General features: G+C 44.5%; 2 protein-coding genes across 3 annotated transcripts; one reads left to right on the plus strand and one right to left on the minus strand.

The window, feature by feature from the left end:
• Window positions 1–881: 881 nt before the first annotated feature.
• Window positions 882–14,474, minus strand: LOC135080112 (peptidylprolyl isomerase domain and WD repeat-containing protein 1). The gene is made up of 11 exons (XM_063974795.1): window positions 14,244–14,474; window positions 13,950–14,110; window positions 13,729–13,867; window positions 13,148–13,235; window positions 12,472–12,799; window positions 11,708–11,826; window positions 10,108–10,300; window positions 9,097–9,331; window positions 6,703–6,891; window positions 4,883–5,034; window positions 882–1,731 (listed from the first exon to the last, which is right to left on the minus strand). The coding sequence occupies exons 1-11, from the start codon at window positions 14,362–14,364 to the stop codon at window positions 1,588–1,590; spliced, it is 1,869 nt and encodes a 622-aa protein (XP_063830865.1). The 5' UTR covers window positions 14,365–14,474; the 3' UTR covers window positions 882–1,587.
• Window positions 14,475–14,917: 443 nt separating this feature from the next.
• On the plus strand, window positions 14,918–22,105 carry LOC135080113 (CCHC-type zinc finger nucleic acid binding protein-like). Of its 2 annotated transcripts, none has more exons than XM_063974796.1 (3): window positions 14,918–15,085; window positions 18,432–19,011; window positions 21,103–22,105. In XM_063974796.1, exons 2-3 carry the CDS (start codon window positions 18,434–18,436, stop codon window positions 21,356–21,358), a joined length of 834 nt encoding a protein of 277 aa, XP_063830866.1. In that variant the 5' UTR covers window positions 14,918–15,085; window positions 18,432–18,433; the 3' UTR covers window positions 21,359–22,105. The 2 variants fall into 2 exon arrangements, with proteins under 2 accessions (XP_063830866.1, XP_063830867.1); XM_063974797.1 differs by lacking the exon at window positions 14,918–15,085 and adding an exon at window positions 15,135–15,340.
• The last annotated feature ends 840 nt before the right edge of the window (window positions 22,106–22,945 follow it).

Consider the following 22,945-nt stretch of genomic DNA (forward strand, 5'->3'; position numbering starts at 1 on the left):
AAGAAGATAAAAAATAAATACATATAAAATTTACAAATAAAATTCAAATTTTTGCGTTATCTATGTTTTGAAGTAGATGATTCTGTCTCTACCGATTCTGACTCATCAATATCAGGTCAAGAAATATTTGATAATATAGTTAATAAGGCCAAACGCAATTTATTTTGAAATTTGAAGACTGTACTACTAGAATTTAAGATTAATGTTTTGTTTTGTTTATTTAAAGCCTATTTTGTCATTTTAAAATTGATTATTTTATTTTAAGATACTGGGCAATTACTGTGCTTTGATGTGGGCAATTAGTGTAAGTAATGGGAAATGACTGTACTTTTTGGAGGATTTTAAATTTATTTCAATATTTTCTAAGTTACGTAAGTTTTAACTAAAAACTGTTAATACTCTGTTTAACAGTTTATTAAGTTATAAGAAAAAAGTCATAAATGGTCGATAATTAAAATACTTTCTTTAATTTTTCATCTCAATGTGTTTGAAATCTCTAAGTGGGCAATAGCTATACGGTTTACCCTACGTTTTTGTAAAAACAAATAAAAAAATATTACTATAAATTCTCCTAGAGATTTTCTTTTGTTCTTAAAGTTGTAGACCACGAGGTTATTACGTAGGTGCGATCGCGAATCTTCGCGCAGTAATTGACAAAATCTAAATAATTATTTGAACAAGATTTTGATTTTTGACAACCCTTAACGACGCGATTAATCGCAACTGCTTGAAATTACGTCCGTTTAGAAATGGCCAAGTATTTATTAATTAATTTATTTATTTGGCTGCCATTGGTGCATAGCTAAATACTTAACATTAGATACTTTGCTCGTAAAATTAAAATTTACTGTTTTTTTTTTGTATTGGATATAAACAATTATTAATTAATATTCATGTTGCAAATAAGGCTGGTGGAAACAGTGACTATTCTTGCGATGCTTCTTAAAATTTAATGGTCTATGTAAATGTCAAGGAATGTAAAAATGCTAAGAGCGCAAAGTTTGTGTTTCCAATATTTCCAACAACAATTTGGAGATATTTTTGATTCACGTATGTTTTAAATTTCATCATGTGTTTTTTTAATAAGTAACCAAGGCTTAAAGTTTAAAATATCGTTGCTGTCAGTTCAAAAGGACGTATGTCAAATCCAAATGTGAAAATTAAACAGTTTTTTGTGTCTCCTGAAAATCTACTAGTATTTATACATCCTTTTGAACTGACAGCGACGATATGTTGTTTGAACTGTGGGAATTGATTAATTTTAAATTTCACATACACAATCATTTCTAAACGGATAATTTCACGTAATACCTTAGCGCGGCAGTGCCGTGGTCCCAGCTCACGTGACGGCACGAGCGTGTCATGTCGGTCGGAAGCGCCCGCTCACGTGACCATGACCACACCGGCGGTCAGCCAGCTAACCTGACGTCGACGGCAGCGGCTCAGTCTTGTGATATTGGTAGCCTTGGTGGTGTTCGCTCATGAGACTGTGACCGCACGGGCGTATTGTATCGGTGATAGGGCAACGTCACGGTTGTGTGAGCTCGGTCGCAGGCGCCAACAGCACGATCGTGACATGTCGGTGTCTCACTTGACGGTGACGGACAGGATGCGTATGTCGTCGTAGGGCTTGTCGGTCTTGGGGTTGGTCTTGGCGGCACCCAGAGCTTGCACCACCTCCATGCCGCGTACTACACGCCCGAACACCGTGTGTTTGTTGTCCAGCCATGGCTGTGGAAAAACACGCAGGGTTACTACATATTTCAATAAAAATTATAGCAGTTAATTAAATTGACATACGTTACACTACTGTCTGCCTGGGATGCGTGCCCCGATATAATCTATCCGTCTATTTTAGACGATAAAATTACATTGTGGCGCCCATCTTAGGCTGACTGGTTTTAAAGAGAGTCACACGCTGAACACACGTATCATGATTTCACTAACATAAGCACGCTCTATGGTTGGCTAGGTTTTACAGACGATCTTTCTAGCTCCATCTTTGAAAGGGTTAAGAATAAGAGTCGCGTCGCTTAGTCTTTGAATTTATAGTAGTACAACATCCATCTACTGTTAGATATACAGACCTACTGTGATCATTGTATCCGACTCGCATTTAGTTTACTATGTAACTAAGGAAAACCTGTAATTGGCATTACTTGCTTTTCTTTTTTTATTCTTTTTTATCCACAACGAGGAAGCTCTTGGCCTGTATCTCACCTGATGGTAAGTGCCGATCAGGCCGAAGGTGGAAGCGAGCTTCACCCGGAATCCTCAACCACTGGCTATCTTACCTGTAACTGCCGGAACACAACAATGCTGTTAACATTGTTGTTTGCTATACAATTTAAGCATGGTACTTGTAATTACTTATAAGAATATGCTGTAGATTTTCCTTGAATAAATAAATAAATAAAATAAATTGACTACGTTACTCCGTCTGAAAGGACTAAGAAGTTGCAGTCTCACAGTGGGCGCCAGCGTGAGGAAGAACTGGCTGCCGTTGGTGTCGGGCCCGGCGTTGGCCATGCTGACGGTGCAGGGCCGGCCGTGCTCGCCGCGGGACTGTCCCGGCGTGTCCCGCTGCCTACAGAGAGCGAGGGTCACTCACGGTGGGCGCCAGAGTAATGAAGAACTGGCTGCCGTTGGTGTCGGGCCCGGCGTTGGCCATGCTGACGGTGCAGGGCCGGCCGTGCTCGCTGCGGGACTGTCCCGGCGTGTCCCGCTGCCTACAGAGAGCGAGGGTCACTCACGGTGGGCGCCAGAGTAATGAAGAACTGGCTGCCGTTGGTGTCGGGCCCGGCGTTGGCCATGCTGACGGTGCAGGGCCGGCCGTGCTCGCTGCGGGACTGTCCCGGCGTGTCCCGCTGCCTACAGAGAGCGAGGGTCACTCACGGTGGGCGCCAGAGTAATGAAGAACTGGCTGCCGTTGGTGTCGGGCCCGGCGTTGGCCATGCTGACGGTGCAGGGCCGGCCGTGCTCGCCGCGGGACTGTCCCGGCGTGTCCCGCTGCCTACAGAGAGCGAGGGTCACTCACGGTGGGCGCCAGAGTAATGAAGAACTGGCTGCCGTTGGTGTCGGGCCCGGCGTTGGCCATGCTGACGGTGCAGGGCCGGCCGTGCTCGCCGCGGGACTGTCCCGGCGTGTCCCGCTGCCTACAGAGAGCGAGGGTCACTCACGGTGGGCGCCAGAGTAATGAAGAACTGGCTGCCGTTGGTGTCGGGCCCGGCGTTGGCCATGCTGACGGTGCAGGGCCGGCCGTGCTCGCTGCGGGACTGTCCCGGCGTGTCCCGCTGCCTACAGAGAGCGAGGGTCACTCACGGTGGGCGCCAGAGTAATGAAGAACTGGCTGCCGTTGGTGTCGGGCCCGGCGTTGGCCATGCTGACGGTGCAGGGCCGGCCGTGCTCGCTGCGGGACTGTCCCGGCGTGTCCCGCTGCCTACAGAGAGCGAGGGTCACTCACGGTGGGCGCCAGAGTAATGAAGAACTGGCTGCCGTTGGTGTCGGGCCCGGCGTTGGCCATGCTGACGGTGCAGGGCCGGCCGTGCTCGCAGCGGGACTGTCCCGGCGTGTCCCGCTGCCTACAGAGAGCGAGGGTCACTCACGGTGGGCGCCAGAGTAATGAAGAACTGGCTGCCGTTGGTGTCGGGCCCGGCGTTGGCCATGCTGACGGTGCAGGGCCGGCCGTGCTCGCAGCGGGACTGTCCCGGCGTGTCCCGCTGCCTACAGAGAGCGAGGGTCACTCACGGTGGGCGCCAGAGTAATGAAGAACTGGCTGCCGTTGGTGTCGGGCCCGGCGTTGGCCATGCTGACGGTGCAGGGCCGGCCGTGCTCGCAGCGGGACTGTCCCGGCGTGTCCCGCTGCCTACAGAGAGCGAGGGTCACTCACGGTGGGCGCCAGAGTAATGAAGAACTGGCTGCCGTTGGTGTCGGGCCCGGCGTTGGCCATGCTGACGGTGCAGGGCCGGCCGTGCTCGCCGCGGGACTGTCCCGGCGTGTCCCGCTGCCTACAGAGAGCGAGGGTCACTCACGGTGGGCGCCAGAGTAATGAAGAACTGGCTGCCGTTGGTGTCGGGCCCGGCGTTGGCCATGCTGACGGTGCAGGGCCGGCCGTGCTCGCAGCGGGACTGTCCCGGCGTGTCCCGCTGCCTACAGAGAGCGAGGGTCACTCACGGTGGGCGCCAGAGTAATGAAGAACTGGCTGCCGTTGGTGTCGGGCCCCGCGTTGGCCATGCTGACGGTGCAGGGCCGGCCGTGCTCGCCGCGGGACTGTCCCGGCGTGTCCCGCTGCCTACAGAGAGCGAGGGTCACTCACGGTGGGCGCCAGAGTGATGAAGAACTGGCTGCCGTTGGTGTCGGGCCCCGCGTTGGCCATGCTGACGGTGCAGGGCCGGCCGTGCTCGCCGCGGGACTGTCCCGGCGTGTCCCGCTGCCTACAGAGAGCGAGGGTCACTCACGGTGGGCGCCAGAGTAATGAAGAACTGGCTGCCGTTGGTGTCGGGCCCCGCGTTGGCCATGCTGACGGTGCAGGGCCGGCCGTGCTCGCCGCGGGACTGTCCCGGCGTGTCCCGCTGCCTACAGAGAGCGAGGGTCACTCACGGTGGGCGCCAGAGTGATGAAGAACTGGCTGCCGTTGGTGTCGGGCCCGGCGTTGGCCATGCTGACGGTGTATGGCCGGCCGTGCTCGCTGCGGGACTGTCCCGCGTGTCCCGCTGCCTACAGAGAGCGAGGGTCACTCACGGTGGGCGCCAGAGTAATGAAGAACTGGCTGCCGTTGGTGTCGGGCCCGGCGTTGGCCATGCTGACGGTGTATGGCCGGCCGTGCTCGCCGCGGGACTGTCCCGGCGTGTCCCGCTGCCTACAGAGAGCGAGGGTCACTCACGGTGGGCGCCAGAGTAATGAAGAACTGGCTGCCGTTGGAGTCGGGCCCGGCGTTGGCCATGCTGACGGTGTATGGCCGGTCGTGCTTCAGTTGCGGCCGGAATTCGTCAGCAAATTCGCCGCCCCAGATGCTCTCGCCGCCCGTGCCAGTACCTGCATTGACAAAACATTTATTGCTATAACTTGGTTATAAATTCGTTATTTTCAACTAAATGACGTCCACTTCTGGCAAAAGCCTCCTCTCAAGGATTTCTTCAACGACCGGTTCTGCGGTGTCTACGTAGGACATCATAGTAAACATCCGAAAAAAATTGGCTATTCCACGGACAAACGCACCGGTAGGATCACCCGTTTGCATTATGAATGAAGCCCTCGATGACTCGGTGGAAGATGTGCCCATTATAGTATCCATTCCGCGCGTGCACGCAGAAGTTCTCCGCCGTTTTAGGCACGTCCTTGCCGAATATCTGCACGTGGATGTCGCCTGCTCATATATCCTTTGTACCGTGGCAACTCGGGTCTAAGTAATCGGGCTATCTAGCGGGCTAAGTAAATGACAAATTTAAATAAAGAAACAAATGAAAAACACACCGGTAGGGTCACCCGTCTGCACCATGAAGCCCTTGATGACTCGGTGCAAGATGTGCCCATTATAGTATCCATTTCGCGCGTGCACGCAGAAGTTCTCAGCTGTTTTAGGCACGTCCTTGCCGAATATCCACATATGGACGTCGCCCAGTGACCGTATATCCCTTGCACCACCATAACTCGGGCAATTCCTCAGGCTAAGTAAGTGACAAATTAACAAAAAAAGAAACAAATGACAAACGCACCTGTAGGGTCACCCGTCTGCACCATGAAGCCCTTGATGACGCGATGGAAGATGTGTCCATTGTAGTATCCATTACGCGCGTGCACGCAGAAGTTCTCGGCCGTTTTAGGCACGTCCTTGCCGAATATCCACATATGGACGTCGCCCAGTGACCGTATATCCCTTGCACCACCACAACTCGGGCAATTCCTCAGGCTAAGTAAGTGACAAATTAACAAATAAAGAAACAAATAACAAACGCACCGGTGGGATCCCCAGTCTGCACCATGAAGCCCTTGATGACTCGGTGGAATATGTGTCCGTTGTAGTATCCATTGCGAGCGTGCACGCAGAAGTTCTCGGCTGTTTTAGGCACGTCCTTGCCGAATATCCGCACGTGGATGTCGCCCAGTGACCGGATATCCCTTGCACCACCATAACTCGGTCAATTTCTCAGGCTATCCCGTGGGCTAACTAAATTACATGAAAAAAACAAATAACAAACGAACCGGTAGGGTCCCCAGTCTGCACCATGAAGCCCTTGATGACTCGGTGGAAGATGTGCCCATTATAGTATCCATTTCGCGCGTGCACGCAGAAGTTCTCGGCCGTTTTAGGCACGTCCTTGCCGAATATCCGCACGTGGATGTCACCCAGAGACCGTATATCCCTTGCACCACCATAACTCGGGCAATACCTCGGGTTATCCCGCGAGCTAAGTAAATGACATAAAAAAACAAATGACAAACGCACCTGTAGGGTCTCCCGTCTGCACCATAAAGCCCTTGATGACTCGGTGGAAGATATGTCCGTTGTAGTACCCATTCCGAGCGTGCACGCAGAAGTTCTCGACCGTCATAGGCTCGTATTTTCCCAAGGATGCATACGTAGATATCGCTTGCTCATTATATCCTTTGCACCATGATAACTGGGGCAATTTTTCGGGTTTATCCCGCGGGCTCAGTACCTAAATGAGAAATTAAGAAATAAGAAACAAATGACAAACGAACCGGTAGGGTCCCCCGTCTGCACCATGAAGCCCTTGATGACTCGGTGGAAGATGTGTCCGTTGTAGTATCCATTGCGAGCGTGCACGCAGAAGTTCTCGGCCGTTTTAGGCACGTCCTTGCCGAATATCCGCACGTGGATGTCGCCTAGCGACGTGTGAAGGATCGCCTGCTCGTATATCCTTTGTACACCTGTAGAAAACAGTTCTGTCTTAGTCTCAAAAATCAATTAGTACATGAATCATTGCAAAGATCTCTTAGCTGATAGATGGGTTAAAATTATCAACTATGAATGAATACATACATCATAGGTATACGAGGGCCGGCTGATAAGTCCGCGGCCTAAGGTACTTAATGAAATAAAATAAATGGTTTCTATTTTTTATTTTGTAATATAATCTTCCTCAAATGAAATACATTTCTTAAATCTCGCATACAATGCCTTTTACCCACCTAAAAATTTTTTTTTCAAAATGACGACCAACCGCAGCTTTAATTTCGTTGTCATCTGCATATCTCCGGCCCCATAAGTCCTTTTTCAAATCGAAAAACAGGAAAATATCGCTAGGTAATAGGTCTTGGCTATATGGTGGGTGGTCAATCTCTGAGCACCCGGTGTCTTTCAGGGCTTGGCCTCGCAATACGTGCGGCGTGAACGGGCGCGTTATCTTGCAGAAAGAGCAATCCGCGTGTCAGTTTCCCACGTCATTTCTGTACAATAGCCTCGCAAACATAAAGAAATATTCTTCAGCTATCTGCCACGATTTAATTCTTTGGTCAGCCGGAACGATTTTTTCGACTATTGAACGTTTCCTTCACTCAGTATCGTGACAGGGCGGGGGTCGTTTTCACAGGTCTCTCATCCGTGTTGAAATAGTCGGGCCCATTTTTTAACCATGGTATATGAAAGTCCAGAATCCTGAAGAACCGATGACATCTCTTCAAAAATGTCTTTCGGTTTATTTTCCTTCTTTACGAGGAATTATGTCCGCGGCGCGCGGTGTCGAAATTCCGCAAATCTCCAGATTCGGCGGACATGGGGATGTCATTTGTTCGATAGAAATTGAACTATCAGTGCAAACTTAATTAGTGATTGCTTTTTATAATACTACTGAGTGTCGCAACTAGTGACATGAGTAACAAGCTAATTACTCATCGCTAAGTACCTTAGGCCGCGAACTTATCAGCCGCCCCTCGTACATAGACACACATTGCATGGAGGAAAAGAAGAGAAGGGGCCATTTTTTCGTCTGTTCCTTTATGAAAGAGTTTTGCCTATTCTTTCTTGTCATCCTGCAAGTGGCAGGCCTAAATCAACCGATTTAGAAAAGTCAATAAACATTGTATAAGATTTAGAGAACTCAATGAAGCACAAAGTTTCTTATGGCTGACACATCCAGTTCTGGATACTTTGGCTCAATGCTAATGGCAGCAGCATGTTACCTTGTCCTTCAGTAGCGGAGATAACGTCGATGCCTCGGTCGGCGTCAGGGCTTCTGACGTCATCAAGGCTGCGCCGCGAGAACATGTAGAAGCGACTCTTATAAGCTGTGCTTAACAGCGCCCAACGTGAGTGCACACCTGCCCTCTGTGCCTACAGAATATCCGCGCTGAATAGTGCCTACTGTGAGTGCTCCCTAGTCTTTTGTAGACAGCGAGGATACAGGACAGTCTTAACTTTAATTCTAACCTTGTCCTTCAGTAGCGTAGATGATGTCCTCTTTGGAAGGCTTCTCTTTGAAGATGTCTCGGTCAGCGTCAGGGCTTCTGACGTCATCAGGGCTGCGGCGTGGGGACATATAGAAGCGACTCTTATAAGCTGTGCTTAACAGCGCCCAACGTGAGTGCACACCTGCCCTCTGTGCCTACAGAATAGCCGTGCTGAATAGCACCTACTGTGAGTGCACCTTAACGTTCTACAGGCAGCGTCGACTCAGAACAGTCCTTTCCCTTTAATTCTTACCTTGTCCTTCAGTAGCGGAGATGATGTCCTCCTTGGAAGGCTTCTCGTTGATGATGTCTCTGTGTGCGTCGGGGCTTCTGACGTCATCAGGGCTGCGCCGTGAGAACATGTAGAAGCGGCTCTTCTTGTAAACTGAGCAGAATATCGCCTACTGTAAATGTACCCTCGCCATCTGTAGACAGCGAGGACACAGGACAGTCTTAACTTTAATTCTAACCTTGTCCTTCAGTAGCAGAGATGATGTCCTCCTTAGAAGGCTTCTCGTTAAAGATATCTCGGTCTGCGTCAGGGCTTCTGACGTCATCAGGGCTGCGGCGTGAGAACATGTAGAAGCGGCTCTTCTTTTAAACTGAGCAGTATAGCGCCTACTGTAAATGTACCCTAGCCATCTGTAGACAGCGAGGACACAGGACAGTCTTAACTTTAATTCTAACCTTGTCCTTCAGTAGCAGAGATAATGTCCTCCTTAGAAGGCTTCTCGTTGAAGATGTCTCGGTCAGCATCAGGGCTTCTGACGTCATCAGGGCTGCGCCGTGAGAACATGTAGAAGCGACTCTTCTTGTAGGCCGTACAGAATAAAGTCGGATCTGTCTTCACGTTAAGAAGTGTGGGGTTCTCTGAGCCTTCCATCTCGAGGGTGGTTGCCACTTTTGACTGGTTTGTTCGACCCTAGAAAAGAAATCAGATTTGTTTGTAACATTCATTTTGTTAAATTGGTGTGTGGTGACAACCAAATATGTTTAATCAGATCACAAGAGCTTACGATCAGCATTGAAATCTGAGAATGTAAAATTGCTGACTGAAATATCAGATTTAGTTTTGAGAAATCGTAAAATTCAACACTCCATTGATGTCCTACTAGGAATATAATGTGTAATGTATTTATTTATTGAATGAACAACATAGTTTTGCAATCATCGCAAATGAAGTGCGAGTTTTGAACAGCAAAATATTACATTTCATTGATTAGGTTTCAGGTATTATTCAGCAGCAACATTGATTCAGACTTCTTGATGACAAACGTAAAAGTTCATAAGACATAGACCCTTACTATCCGAAAAATGAAACAATTGACCTGGTTAGTGGCTAACTAGTGGCCATAAGGTGACCGGGTAGTGGCTAACTAGTGGCCATACAAGTGTATTACCTGGAACAGGGCCAGGTGTAGCGGCCGCAGGTTCTCCGGCTTGCCCAGCATGGCCACGCAGCGGTTGCTGACGAGGTTCACCACCTTCACTCCGAGCATCGTGGCGTAGAATGTGGCTAACTAGTGGCTATAAGGTGGCCGAGTAGTGGCTAACTAGTGGCCATATGGTGGCCGGGTAGTGGCTAACCAGTGACCATAAGGTGGCCGGGTAGTGGCTAACTAGTGGCCATAAGGTGGCCGAGTAGTGGCTAACTAGTGGCCATAAAGTGGCTATCTAGTGGCCATACAAGTGTATTACCTGGAACAGGGCCAGGTGTAGCGGCCGCAAGTTCTCCGGCTTGCCCAGCATGGCCACGCAGCGGTTGCTGACGAGGTTCACCACCTTCACTCCGAGCATGGTGGCGTAGATCACGAAGTGTCCACTCGCGTCGAATAATATGTTGGCTAGGTGGACTGAGTCCGACTTCTCTAAGTCGCGCTCGGCTGCCATTCTGTTGAAGAATTTATTCAAAGATATTAAACGGGACTATTCCCACCTCTCTTTCCCACCGCAGCAACTCCTGTGTAGCCAAGATCTACAGCTTGACCTCTAATAGAACCAGTGATGGTCAAGTTTGTCCCGCGGGAAAGTTAAACTGTTATAGGGCCCGCAACAAAATTAATCAGAAGAACAGAAGATCGAAGTTAAGGTTCGACTTCCCTCCAGTGCTAAGCGAATGACAGGTGGAAATGGCATCTGCATTAATAAAGATATAAGTCAGTTTTGCAAGGCAATCAAAACCGCACTTAGGGCCTGTGCTAAAACTCGCGCGGGGCACGAAAACGTTTCAGCATCGACAATTAGTATGAGCTGCGCACGCAGTTGCGCATATCCAAGTATTAATAGTTCGTAAGCTCGTAGAGACGATGGCCGTTGCGGCAGAAAAGTTCTTGATATGCGATCGAGGGCTTATAGACGTAGCGTGGGCAGGCCTCCTACTAGGTGGACCGGCGATCTGGTAAAGGTCACGGGAAGAGCCTGAAAGCGGGCAGCGCAGGACCGTTCACTGTGTAAAACCCTGGGGGAGGCCTTTGTCCAGCAGGACGTCATTTGGCTGAAACGAACGAACGAACTTAAAAAATGTCGCGTTGAGACCCGTGTTTCTCTATTTTAGTTGGAATGGAACGCGAAAGTTCTTTAATTTTTTAGAATATACTTTTTCCTTGCAACAGGGACACCTACCTCCTACCAAACTCCATGTTGGGCAGCTGCTGGCTCTGGTGCTGCAGCTCCTGGAATCGCTGCAGGCTCTCGTCCAGCACCTTGTGCAGCTTGCCTTGCAGGAAGAGGAACACGCGCACCTGGTGCCACCAGTACCAGGCCTGTTCATCTCCGCGAGTTTACATCGAAAACAAAACACGAACGATGGCCCACCTACAGGATACTATTCGACAAGGCCTCATATACGAGCGAACATTGACTCACGCACGCGTATTCTTGTGTATGATGGAAGAAAATAAAGAAAATGGTGTACTAAATACTGTGCAGTATTTAACTGCCTAAATAATAATAAAAACACAGAATGTACTTTTTTAAGTTGCCGTAAGACACTGAGAGGTAAATAAGTAGTTAATATTATTCATGATAATTCATGCTAAATCATGTATTTCCTCCGCCATTTTCCGCAGTTTGGCACCTTACGTCACATCATTTTACCGAAGCAGCCCTATAGCTTCGGCGCAGTGCCGATCACTGACGTTTGTCAACACAATGGTGCTTGACTCTTGAGACAGGCTAAATTACACCATATTGTTAATGACATTGAGCATAATTTTTTTTAAATACCTTCGCGAAGTAAAACTTCTGTACGTAGTACTTATTATTATTCTGTACCAGTACACAATGACTGGACACCTACCTCCGACCAAACTCCATGTTGGGCAGCTGCTGGCTCTGGTGCTGCAGCTCCTGGAAGCGCTGCAGGCTCTCGTCCAGCACCTTGTGCAGCTTGCCTTGCAGGAAGTGGAACACGCGCACCTGGTGGAACCAGGACACAATCAATATAAGACATTAAAAAGAACTTAATAAATATATCAACAGAAAAGACATAAGAAAGTATCCATGTGAAATGTTTGCTATTTATAAGCTGTCTGGTGTCTCTGTAAGTGTAGACGCACAATAGGCGACCCGCCTGCGACAGCTCGGCGACTAAAGTCCGGTCGCCGAGCAGATAGAATTTCGTCCAATGACCCCAAGCTATCCATCCTTATCACTCGCGCGTAATTATATTGCTGTCGTGACTGTGCGACGGGCGGCCGCAGTGAGTGTGCGAGCGCGACAGTGATATAATTACACGGAACGATAACGGTGGGTAGCTTGGTGTCATTGGACGTAATTCTATCTGCTTAGCGACCGGACTTTAGACGCCTATTCTGGACAATTTCAAATATCAGCTTGTCATCGCGGCTCCGCGGCTCTTGACGCCAAGTGTGCGTAGCTTTAAACAAAATATGTCTATGAAATTGTAGGCCGTAGCCTGTCCTTGCGTCTAAATCGCTGAGCTGTCGCTGTCGAGTGACGTCTACAGTAAGATTGTATTAAGAACTCTTGAGTCTAAAATGCTGGTTCCTAATTTCTACACCAGAAATTACCTTTCATAATTAATCACTTTCTAACACATACCTTTCTATCCAAACTTATTGACGCCATTTTCTTTCCGTCAGGTGAAAACGCAAGTGCAGTGGGATAAGTTTTATTCTTTACAAAATCAAACAAATCTGTGTCTAATTTTGACTCAAAATTCACGTTTTTGGGGAACTTGAATTCGTGTCTTGGTCCGGTCCAGTATTCGACTATGCCTGCTTTGTCTACCGAGACGGCTGTTTCAAATACTGAGTTGTATTTGATCGTGGCCACGGTACTCTGGTGAAGGGTCTCAAAGGTGTGTAAGGGGGCTCCTGAGGCTTGGGTTCCGTCAAATATGTGTATCCTGTTGCTGCCTTTTTCTGACCTACAACAAAATATTGGTTTTAAGATTATTAATACTTTACTATTAACTATTATTAATGGACAAGAGCCGTAACGGAATGGTATCCCTGTGAAGGAAAAAGAAATAGAGGCAGGCAAGCAAAAGATGGGAGGACGATATCCGCGAATTAACAGGGCCATTATGGCCACAAATAGCTAGAAACACAGAAGCTTGGAGAACCATTGGAGGAGGCCTATGTCCAAGGACAAACTGGAGATGAGTGCAGCTAAAATTAAAAATAAAATGGTTAATTAATATTGTAAAATATCTTGTTATCCAGTAATAAAGGCTTTGTGGTGTTGAAAAAGAAAATACCAGTAAGTAACTTACACTGCCAGTGCTGATATTGGGTCCCCTGCTGAGTGAACCCATTCTGTGCAGTAGGGCTCAAAGTCTATAGTAATCATATTGATCATATCTGTAACATAAAAACAAATCATATTTAATATTCTTTGTCACATCATCAAGTAAAATAACTAGACATTGACCCCCTTACTAATTACAGTTACATGCTCATTTTATACTAGTTTTAACAACAGTATGGAAATGTGTGTAGCTTTGTTTACTACTAAAAAAATCATACCCTGCCAAAGTGCTGGAATGCAACAGACAGTGTACGTACATAGACATAACATTGTTGGAATGTTATCAATTCACCTTGACCTTTTATTTTACTTATTTGTGCACATGTTTAGTAATTTACTACTTATTTTACAAAATGTAATATGCTGTTGTCTAGTTGGAATACATGAATACAAGGTGTAAGCACACTAATCACAGACCGGAGACCTCAAGAACAAAATTTGTTATACAGTCTTAACTGTGATAAGGGTTGCATGGATACAGCACCATTAAACAATTAAATTTATAGTATTTTTAGGGCCAAAGTTCATTAATACAATAATTCATACCAAAATTTACTACATCGAATACTTTGAGAGTCTTCTCCGGAGAAGCCGTGCAAAGTAGAGTGCCGGTGCTATTGGCTGACATATGGCACACTGGTGCCAGGTGACATCGGAAATGTTTCACGAATTCTATACCCTCTTCCTGGAATCAGTAAAGTAGTTATTTAGTCATTATAAGACGAAGATGATGGTGATAAGATTATGAGTCATGTAAACAATCTAACCTGTTTTTTCCAAAACTTTAAATGCCCATCTTGGCTAGCAGTGATAACGAAGTCAGTTTTTGTGACAATAATATGTGTTACCACGTCCCGATGCATGTAACTTCGCTCGTAGGTCTCGGAGTTAGGAAGGTTCTCGATATACAGAGATTCAAACTCCAGCACTGTAAACAACAACAACACTGCTCAGTAATACAAGTTTCCGAGCTAAGTCCAATTCAAAACACTAGCAATATATTGCTGAGGACGTTTTAAGAGCCAAGTATCTTCTAGCGGAACATTTTTATTTAATAAAACCTTTTCGTCTCTTCGGTTTGGGTTTTGCCGCCTCAGAGGGCATTGGTCCAATCCAGCCATCCCCGTCGTCTGTATCTTCATTAGTATCTACACTTGTATGTCTTTTTTCTGCTGCTGACATTTTATTTATTTACTGTAACAATTATTAGAGTTAAAAAAATACAAAATATTAACCTAACCAAGCAAGTCCCCAAATCAACAATCGCATTCAACAATCAAAACGTCAACAATGTCAGTCAGTCAGTCGGTGCAAGATAACCACATAAAAAGAAGACACATAAAATAGAAAGAACTCTCCTGTTAAACTATATACTCCTGAAATTGGTCGTTTAATAATTACTACGTTCTCGGCGACCATGACATTGATGCACAAAGAGCGAGTCGTTCATTGGCAGATAGTTCAGCATAGTCATAGAGTGATTGGTTGCTAGCGATTTTTCATTGGTTCATTTATGTATTTCATAGACAAAATAAGATTTGTTTTCATTGTACAAACAATCGACATCGAAATGTAAAAACATTGTTTGTGTTTATAAATATTCAGTTATTTTTAGTCTTATTTACATAAAAGCCGCCAAAAACATTTTATACTGTTTAAGTTTTCCATAATTGAAGTATTATTTTTGCTATTTTCACTTATTTGTAGAGTCACGTTTGGAAACTTTTTAAACTTCGTGTCTATGCTCAACATGTCTTTTACGAATTTGTAGTGATGGTGGCTGGCTTCCTTGCAAACCAAGCGTCATAAATTACAGCTAATTTGTAAATTTTGTTGAAATTTCGGTCGTTCAACGATCAATATATTAGTGAACTAAGTGCTCAAAAAGTTTCACAAGTAATCGGTAAGTGTACAGTGCATAACTCATTGTGAAACCGCGCGCTACCGGTGCCATACACGTGGTTTGGTTACTATACCGCGTACGTACGTTGCGGACTGTGTTTTCTTAAATTTATTACCTAATTTCACCACGACACACATTCCCTTGACAAAATTGAGTGAAAACCAAGTATTTTTAAGTGAACGCATTGCATTTAGGTTGTTTATTCGATGTGGTTAGTTTGACAATCAGTGGGTCTTTTTCTGACAAGCTGTTGAGGTAAATTACTTAAAAACTAATGTAGTGCCCCTTTTGTTCTTCTGTACACGTTTACATTTCCTACAATGCTGGATAATTGCAACTTTTATGTAATGCTGTCATTCCAGACTGATGATGTGTCGAAAGTGCGTGCCCTGAATGTGAGGTTTCTCTTTTTTCTCATGTGCACATTATGACAATGACGCATCTAATATGAACTATTTGTGTGAAAGTTAGATAGCTGCAACCTGCTCACTGGCACAGACCAAGCATTCTGAGCAATAACCTCACACAACCAATTTGGTACATTTACAGATTACTCATGCTCTTTTTGTGTGTGTGGTTACACAAACTTGTATATAAGTATTATTTTATGAAGTGAAATACTTTTTTTAATAGGTTTTTTTTTGTAGTTGACCACTTATCTTCAGGCTGAGGTAGGTATTTACTTAATTTGTATCATGGTATTTTTTGATTGATGTCATGGTATTTTTTTTTTCTATGTTAATCCAGAGATGGACATTGGCTTCTTCCCAATGCATTTCATTTAAACAACAGCTATCCTATCACTGCCAGCAAAGTTGCATACAGGCAACAGCAGATAAAGCTGAATAGTGAACTCGTATGTAGTTGAGATAAGTTCTAATTTGCAACAAAAATTTATTGTTGACTGATTTGCTGTTGACTGTACGTCATCGCCAACACATTAGAGGGCATCTGATAAGTTATTTCACTTATTAAATATAGTTTCTTTTTAATGCCTAGTAAGTTATTTTGTTTCAAGCTATTACAGAATAAGTTTGAAGACTGTATTTTTAACTTTTATCTGAAGAACGGAAAATTTTGTTTCAATGAGTATTGTTTGCTTATTACTTAACGGCTTAGGTATCTCTGTAAAAGAGTACAAGCAATTTTGTAAAAATTAAATTTTCAGGGTTACGTCATAATTTAAAATTCAATTCAATATTTAATATTTATGTGCATTACTGTCACTGCTGTAGTGCTGTATCAATAAAAAGCATTGGAATATTTATTAATTTTCACTTCTTATTATTAGATTTATTGCCAGTTTTAATAAATCAGAAAACCAAGATCGTCTGCGCGTACATATGTCATAAATACTTATTAATTTGTTGCTTTTATTACTCACTTTAGTAAATAACATTCCTACTAATTGAAAATTAAGATGTATTTAGTCTGTCATTAACAAATGTATCCAGTGATCATTACTAATGTACAACTTTCAACTTGAACGCATCTAAAATGAAGTACTGAAGTAAAATGCCTCTTATTTCAAAGGACAAAGGACTATCTTAAATTAACATGAGTTTGAGGTGTGTAATTTTTTTTTTTTGTTATATTAAATAATCCAACTTTGTAGGTCTAAATAATGTTGTAGGTCTTCATTACTTGAGTTTCTAAAAAAGATACCAACCGAATTGAGAACGATCAATCCTCCTTTTGTTGAAGTCAGTTAATGACACATTTCAAGCATGACCAAGTAGTTTTATTTATAAATTAATTAGTTACTATACTATTCATTGATTTCTTATTTAGTTTTAATTTAATGTTTTCCATAAAGGTAATTGAATTTTCTTAATCAATTTATACTTTAATCCATGACTAGTTTGACTACCTTTAAGTGTTTCTACCTTCAGAATTAGATAAATATTTAAAATTAATGAGTAGATAGATGCTTACTTGAAAAACATTAACTTGAGGATAATGTGTGATAATAGCTTTACATGTTATTTTGAATTTGTGTCAAGTTTAGTAGGTAAAACCACATCATTTATTTGTTAATTAGATAACAAGAAACTCAATTTAAGGTGTTTGTATTAATTACAGCAGTACGGAAGTTAAATGCAATTTCTAGAACTGTACTTTTTACTTTTTCGTTTGACTCAGATAAGTCTGAATCAATTGTTTCGCAACATTCCTCTCCCCTATTCTTTATCAACTCAATTACAACGGCATACGCACGTCAATTGACGGCAATCATGCGCAATTTGCCGTGATCTTGGCGCCTGCGCCCTTTCGTTATCAGCGCACGGTCACGCGTCGGCGCGCGGGAGCACAGAGTCGTCTCCCTCACGTGTATGCAGCAGGCCAGGAGTAGGCGGTGGGGGTAATGACCGCATACTTGATTTGTGTCACGCACGCGTCACCGCTCCAAGGTCATGACCGATCAAAACTTTGTCAGTCAGTAGGTTATTCAATGAGTTCTCCGAGTTTTTACTATCGCAAAAATGAGTACAATCTACATTGGCTAACTTCCAGCCTAATATTGAGATTAAGCCCTCAATTCCTGTCACATCGACTAAACAATTTCATCCTAAGATTTCATCCGAATTTTTGGCATTCATAAACATTGTAATAAGGTCTACTACTAAATTATTTTAATTATTACATTACTATGTTGCTTACAAGTAACATAGTTAATTAATTCAAAGCATATTCATGGTAGAACAACAAGTTCTGGCTTTGCGTTCACGCGATAAAATTACCGTGACCGGTAGTTCAAGTTATCGACGATCTACACTTCAATTCCAAGCCCACTGAATGACCTATTTTGCTTTGCACCTGCGTATTATCATGAGCGCAACTTGTTTACAGTTAATTATTTTTTGTAAAGTCAGTCTACAGGCAATTTAATTCACTTCTAAAAAGTTACTCTTTGAGCCCAAAGTAACTAGTATCCAATGACGGATTATGCATCCAGGTCCAATAGCCGGACTCTGTGCTTCATTTGGCCGGTCATTTTACCGTAAAAGCCGGACATGTGTCGGTGATTAGTGAGCTCATGAGTACTATCATCATCGGTTGCCCAACGATTATTATGTGGCTCGACTTTCGCCTGGCGCGACAGCCAAATAAAAAGCCTAACAAAAGCCGCACATCGGTTATTTTGGCCGGACACGCAATCAAAAAGCCTATGTCCGGCGTTATCCGGACGCCTGGCAACCCTAATTGAATGAATATTTTGATGTTGCAAGACGTTATATTGGTTGGTTGACCTTTATTTAGGCCAGCTCCTGTAGAATTTAGGTTTCTTTCGTCCTGACAGCACCACAACACAGAATAATGACTTAGGATATTTATCTTGTTCCAGCCATGAGTTCAAGCGTATGCTACAAGTGTAACCGGACGGGGCACTTCGCTCGCGAGTGCACCCAGGGCGGCGTGGCCCCGCGTGGCGACTCCGGCTTCAACCGCCAACGCGAAAAGTGCTTCAAGTGCAACCGCACCGGGCACTTCGCGCGGGACTGCAAGGAGGAAGCTGACCGTTGCTACAGGTTCTTTTACTTTACTATTATAGCGTTAGTTGGCGACTCCGGCTTCAACCGCCAACGCGAAAAGTGCTTCAAGTGCAACCGCACCGGGCACTTCGCGCGGGACTGCAAGGAGGAAGCTGACCGTTGCTACAGGTTCTCTTACTTTACTATTATAGCGTTAGTTGGCGACTCCGGCTTCAACCGCCAACGCGAAAAGTGCTTCAAGTGCAACCGCACCGGGCACTTCGCGCGGGACTGCAAGGAGGAAGCTGACCGTTGCTACAGGTTCTCTTCCTTTACTATTATAGCGTTAGTTGGCGACTCCGGCTTCAACCGCCAACGCGAAAAGTGCTTCAAGTGCAACCGCACCGGGCACTTCGCGCGGGACTGCAAGGAGGAAGCTGACCGTTGCTACAGGTTCTCTTACTTTACTATTATAGCGTTAGTTAAAGGGCGGACGGCGTTTGAGCGGCGTGGCACTGCGCTACACGTCACTATGCAACGACGCTCCTGCAGTGCCTCCTTGCGACACTTTGCTGCGATGCGTCGTTTGCGGCTCAGCCTTAAGGAAAGGAAATACTGCCAGATGCCAGTTTTACTCATTTTTATTATAGATTTAGTCTACCTGCACTCCTAAATATTACTTACTGCAAAGAGGATGCTGACTGCTACAGGGTCTCTTCTATTCAAAATAGAATAGAAAAATAACCATCTTACCCTAAGCCATTTATGTCAAATGACTAGCTTTCTATGCACTGTCGTCGTTTCAGCCAAAAGACTTCCACTACTGGGAACAGCCTACTTAGGGCCCAAGGATTTCCCCAATGGCAGGTCCTGCGCCGCTTTCCTTGTTTCCCGCGACTTTTAATTTACAAGGCCTTTAAGATAGGTCAGAAAGCACTATTTTGTAAACTACATCCACGTTTTCTGTTATTCCGAGTTTTACGGTCTGAAATTGACGACAATTGTTTGAAGAAAATTTCCTAAGTGAAATCGTGTTAATTAATTAATTAATATTCATAGCTTATAAAGTGATCTGCATAAATTTAGCCAGATGTTAATCCGAAATAATTGGAATCACGCAAAATTAATCTTTTGAGAAGGGGTTTTGATTTCGCCATTATTATAATCGTTGTAGGTTAGGAGGGCCCAAATGAACAGGTTATTCCCAGTTGCCCCCACCAGGATCGTCCCCAGTGGGGACAATTGGGAATAAGTATTTTTTTAGCTAGTTTAAAATAAATACCGTGTTCTTTTTAATAAATGTAGATAATATTATTTTATTATTCTGTAAACGCACGAAAAACATATTAATAGTTTTTTATAGGTATGTTTTCTGAAACTTTTCCAGGCTAGTCTTTATTACAGTGGCGCCGCCCTCGTTTTTTTACTCAACTATCGGGTGTAGTTTTCGCTGTATTTAATTTTGACCTTGATTCCCAAGGCCGGTGGACGCCACACATGCCGATCGAATCTTTAACAGAACCTCGACGACCGACCTTGACCCTGAACTTAGACGCGTACCTAAGATCTGACATATTATGATAGATATAGCGTAAATGTAAAATGCATGACTCTGCCCTTATTCGCCTCAAAATTCATGAACATGCAATGATATTATATAAAAACAAAAGCAGATATGTTATAAGCGCTCGCGCTGTGAATACTCAAATACGTCCCAATTGGGACGTCTTGTGTTTAGTCTTCGTGTGGCCTGCGTCGTGCGCAATCGCGTGTACCACACCGTAAGTTCCTGTGTTCTTACCAAAATAAATAATAAATGCCATCGTGTGTGTTTCGAAAGTGTACCAATTATGACTCTAAAGTAAACAAAATACAAGGGATCTCTTACCACATGTGATTATGCAAAATTATTTAGTATTCATATTTTCAATTATTTATGCAAACAATCAAGACGCCATGCGCCATGTTCAAGTTAAGAAAGAGAAAGCGATCTTGTTTTGACGTTAGAGCGATAAGGATGCGTTCGCTGCGGACATAGATTAGTTAGTGCAGAATCGTTAAAACTATAGCTATCTCTTTCATTTGCGTGCTATTTCGTATCTTTTGTTTCACTTATCAGTTACATTTGTCAATGTGTGCAATTTGGAATAGCTCGGCACGGATTAAAATCGTAATTTCTATGAACGTAACATATCTATAGTTCTATAATATCATTGTGAACATGTGTAACTTTATGCCATCTGCCAAGGTAATGGCCATAAAGATAACGGTCTATATTATCATGCATAAAGATGCTAAAGAAACGTGTAAAAGTGTGTTCCAATGCCACCCGTTATTTCTGATGGGGAGTTTGGTTCAATTGCGAGAACCTGCGACTTGTTTGTCATTACGGTTGGGTTATTTTTTATGGTACGCATACAACAGGTGGGTTTGGGAACCTTAAGTATCTCGAATACTTCGCCAGTAGGGGCTAAGCAAATAAGACGCGTCTGCCTTGTTCACCCCGTTTCGGCACGTGACTAACAGTGGAACCCTCATTTCCAGATGTAACGGCACGGGACACATAGCGCGCGAGTGCGCGCAGAGTCCCGACGAGCCGTCGTGCTACAACTGCAACAAAACCGGTCACATCGCGCGGAACTGCCCCGAGGGCGGGCGCGACAGCTCCGGCCAGACCTGCTACAACTGCAACAAGGCCGGACACATCTCGCGCAACTGCCCTGACGGCACCAAGACCTGCTACGTCTGCGGCAAGCCCGGACACATCTCCCGCGATTGCGACGAGTCGGAGCGGAACTAACACACGCCTCCGACCCCCACTCACACATATAAACAAAAACTATGTATATTATGATGCCACGCACGGACGATAAGCAAAGGACGCGATAAAGCGACTAGATCGTAAGACCACATGACTGTATGAAATTTATGCAACGGAATTAAATCAGACGCAGTGTACTCTCGATGAATGAGGAGTATGATTTTTAAAATGTTGACTTGTAAATAGGTCTCCCGCCGCGCGGGCGCCGCTCGCGATAGGTTAATGTTGTTCTGCACGGTGAACGAGTTATTGTGTTTTTAAATCATTTAATAATCATGATTGAACTATTGATGAGGTAGCGTTACAGTTTTTAGCATTACAGAGTATATATTTAATATATTTTGTACAGATTTTTTTGTCAAAAGATAAATTGGATGCTGGCGTACCATGCGTTTTGACTGGAAGAGGAGGCCCCGGAGTACCCAATCCTACTGGACTCTCTTGTTCGTCTCGTTACAGTTTAAGTTAGTTCTTGTGCGATCGTTTGCGGTCTGACGAGTCAAATGTTCATCTTTTCACTATCTGATGATTTATTTATTTTATTGATCAATTCCTTTGTTTATGAGGTCCTGCTAACTTGTGGAGAATTCAGTGGTTAATTAGAATTTCATCAATCAGAATATTTTTTATTTTGTTATCCCTATCAATGTGCCTGTGTTCAGTACATTTGAATGTATAAAGTTACTTGGCTTCTCAGTGGGAGATAATAAAAATCTTGCCTTATTATTTTCAAGTTTCCATTTTGCCCTTTACACTTTTATTTATTTTCACCCTTATACAATACTTATCCGCTGAAACACAAGCTATTTGGTCTCCCAAATGAACAATCGACAAAAATATCAGACAACTGACAGAACAAGAGGGCATACCTATCCTATTACCACACCTAAAAAACTTTCCACGAACCTAAATTGGATGTATGATGCGCCTTCACATTAGGTCGCAAGTTGTGCGGCAGCCGAAGCCACTGCAGCGATTTCACATTAAAAATGCCGCTGGATGAAAGTCACCTAAATGTGAAGGCGCTCTAAGACGAATTTGATGTGGTGATTGGCTTTGGCCCAGTATCCAGCAATGCAATGATGCGTAAAAGAATGGAGACTAGGTTTGCTGGCAGGATATTGCCACAAATGGTAGTGGATAGGACTAGAACGAGGAGTTGGTGCTGCTTCAAGTCACCACATCTAGTTGTCAGGGCATTTCCCATCTTCCCCCGACAGACTTCTTCCGAATGGGGAAAAATGGGAATTTCAAAGATTAAATAATTTTAAACAATATTTCCCTATTCGGGGGAAAATGGGAAATGCACATAAACGCTCGCCCAGCTACACTCTTGCATCTCCGCTGCTGCACTATGAAACCGATGAAAACATGACTCCTCGCTTCGAAGGTACTAAAAAGAGAAGTGACAATAAGTAAATTTTGTTACATAAAAATATTAGTTCCTCATCATCATCATCATCATTTCAGCCACAGGACGTCCACTGCTGAACATAGGCCTCCCCCAATGACTTCCACATCGCACGGTTGGTAGCGGCCTGCATCCAGCGCCTTCCCGCTACCTTT

The sequence above is a fragment of the Ostrinia nubilalis genome, chromosome 17 (assembly GCF_963855985.1).
Source record: "Ostrinia nubilalis chromosome 17, ilOstNubi1.1, whole genome shotgun sequence".
Classification (NCBI taxonomy): Eukaryota; Metazoa; Arthropoda; class Insecta; order Lepidoptera; family Crambidae; genus Ostrinia; species Ostrinia nubilalis.

What these genes read in the sequence shown, in the direction of transcription:
- LOC135080112 (XM_063974795.1), bottom strand. Translation starts at nt 14,364, where the DNA reads ATGTCAGCAGCAGAAAAAAGACATACAAGTGTAGATACTAATGAAGAT. An exon ending in CAAACCGAAGAGACGAAAAG is followed by an intron (nt 14,111 to 14,243) that starts GTTTTATTAAAT and finishes TGTTGTTTACAG; the next exon opens with TGCTGGAGTTTGAATCTCTG. An exon ending in TAAAGTTTTGGAAAAAACAG is followed by an intron (nt 13,868 to 13,949) that starts GTTAGATTGTTT and finishes TACTGATTCCAG; the next exon opens with GAAGAGGGTATAGAATTCGT.
- LOC135080113 (XM_063974796.1), top strand. Translation starts at nt 18,434, where the DNA reads ATGAGTTCAAGCGTATGCTACAAGTGTAACCGGACGGGGCACTTCGCT. An exon ending in GAAGCTGACCGTTGCTACAG is followed by an intron (nt 19,012 to 21,102) that starts GTTCTCTTACTT and finishes CCTCATTTCCAG; the next exon opens with ATGTAACGGCACGGGACACA.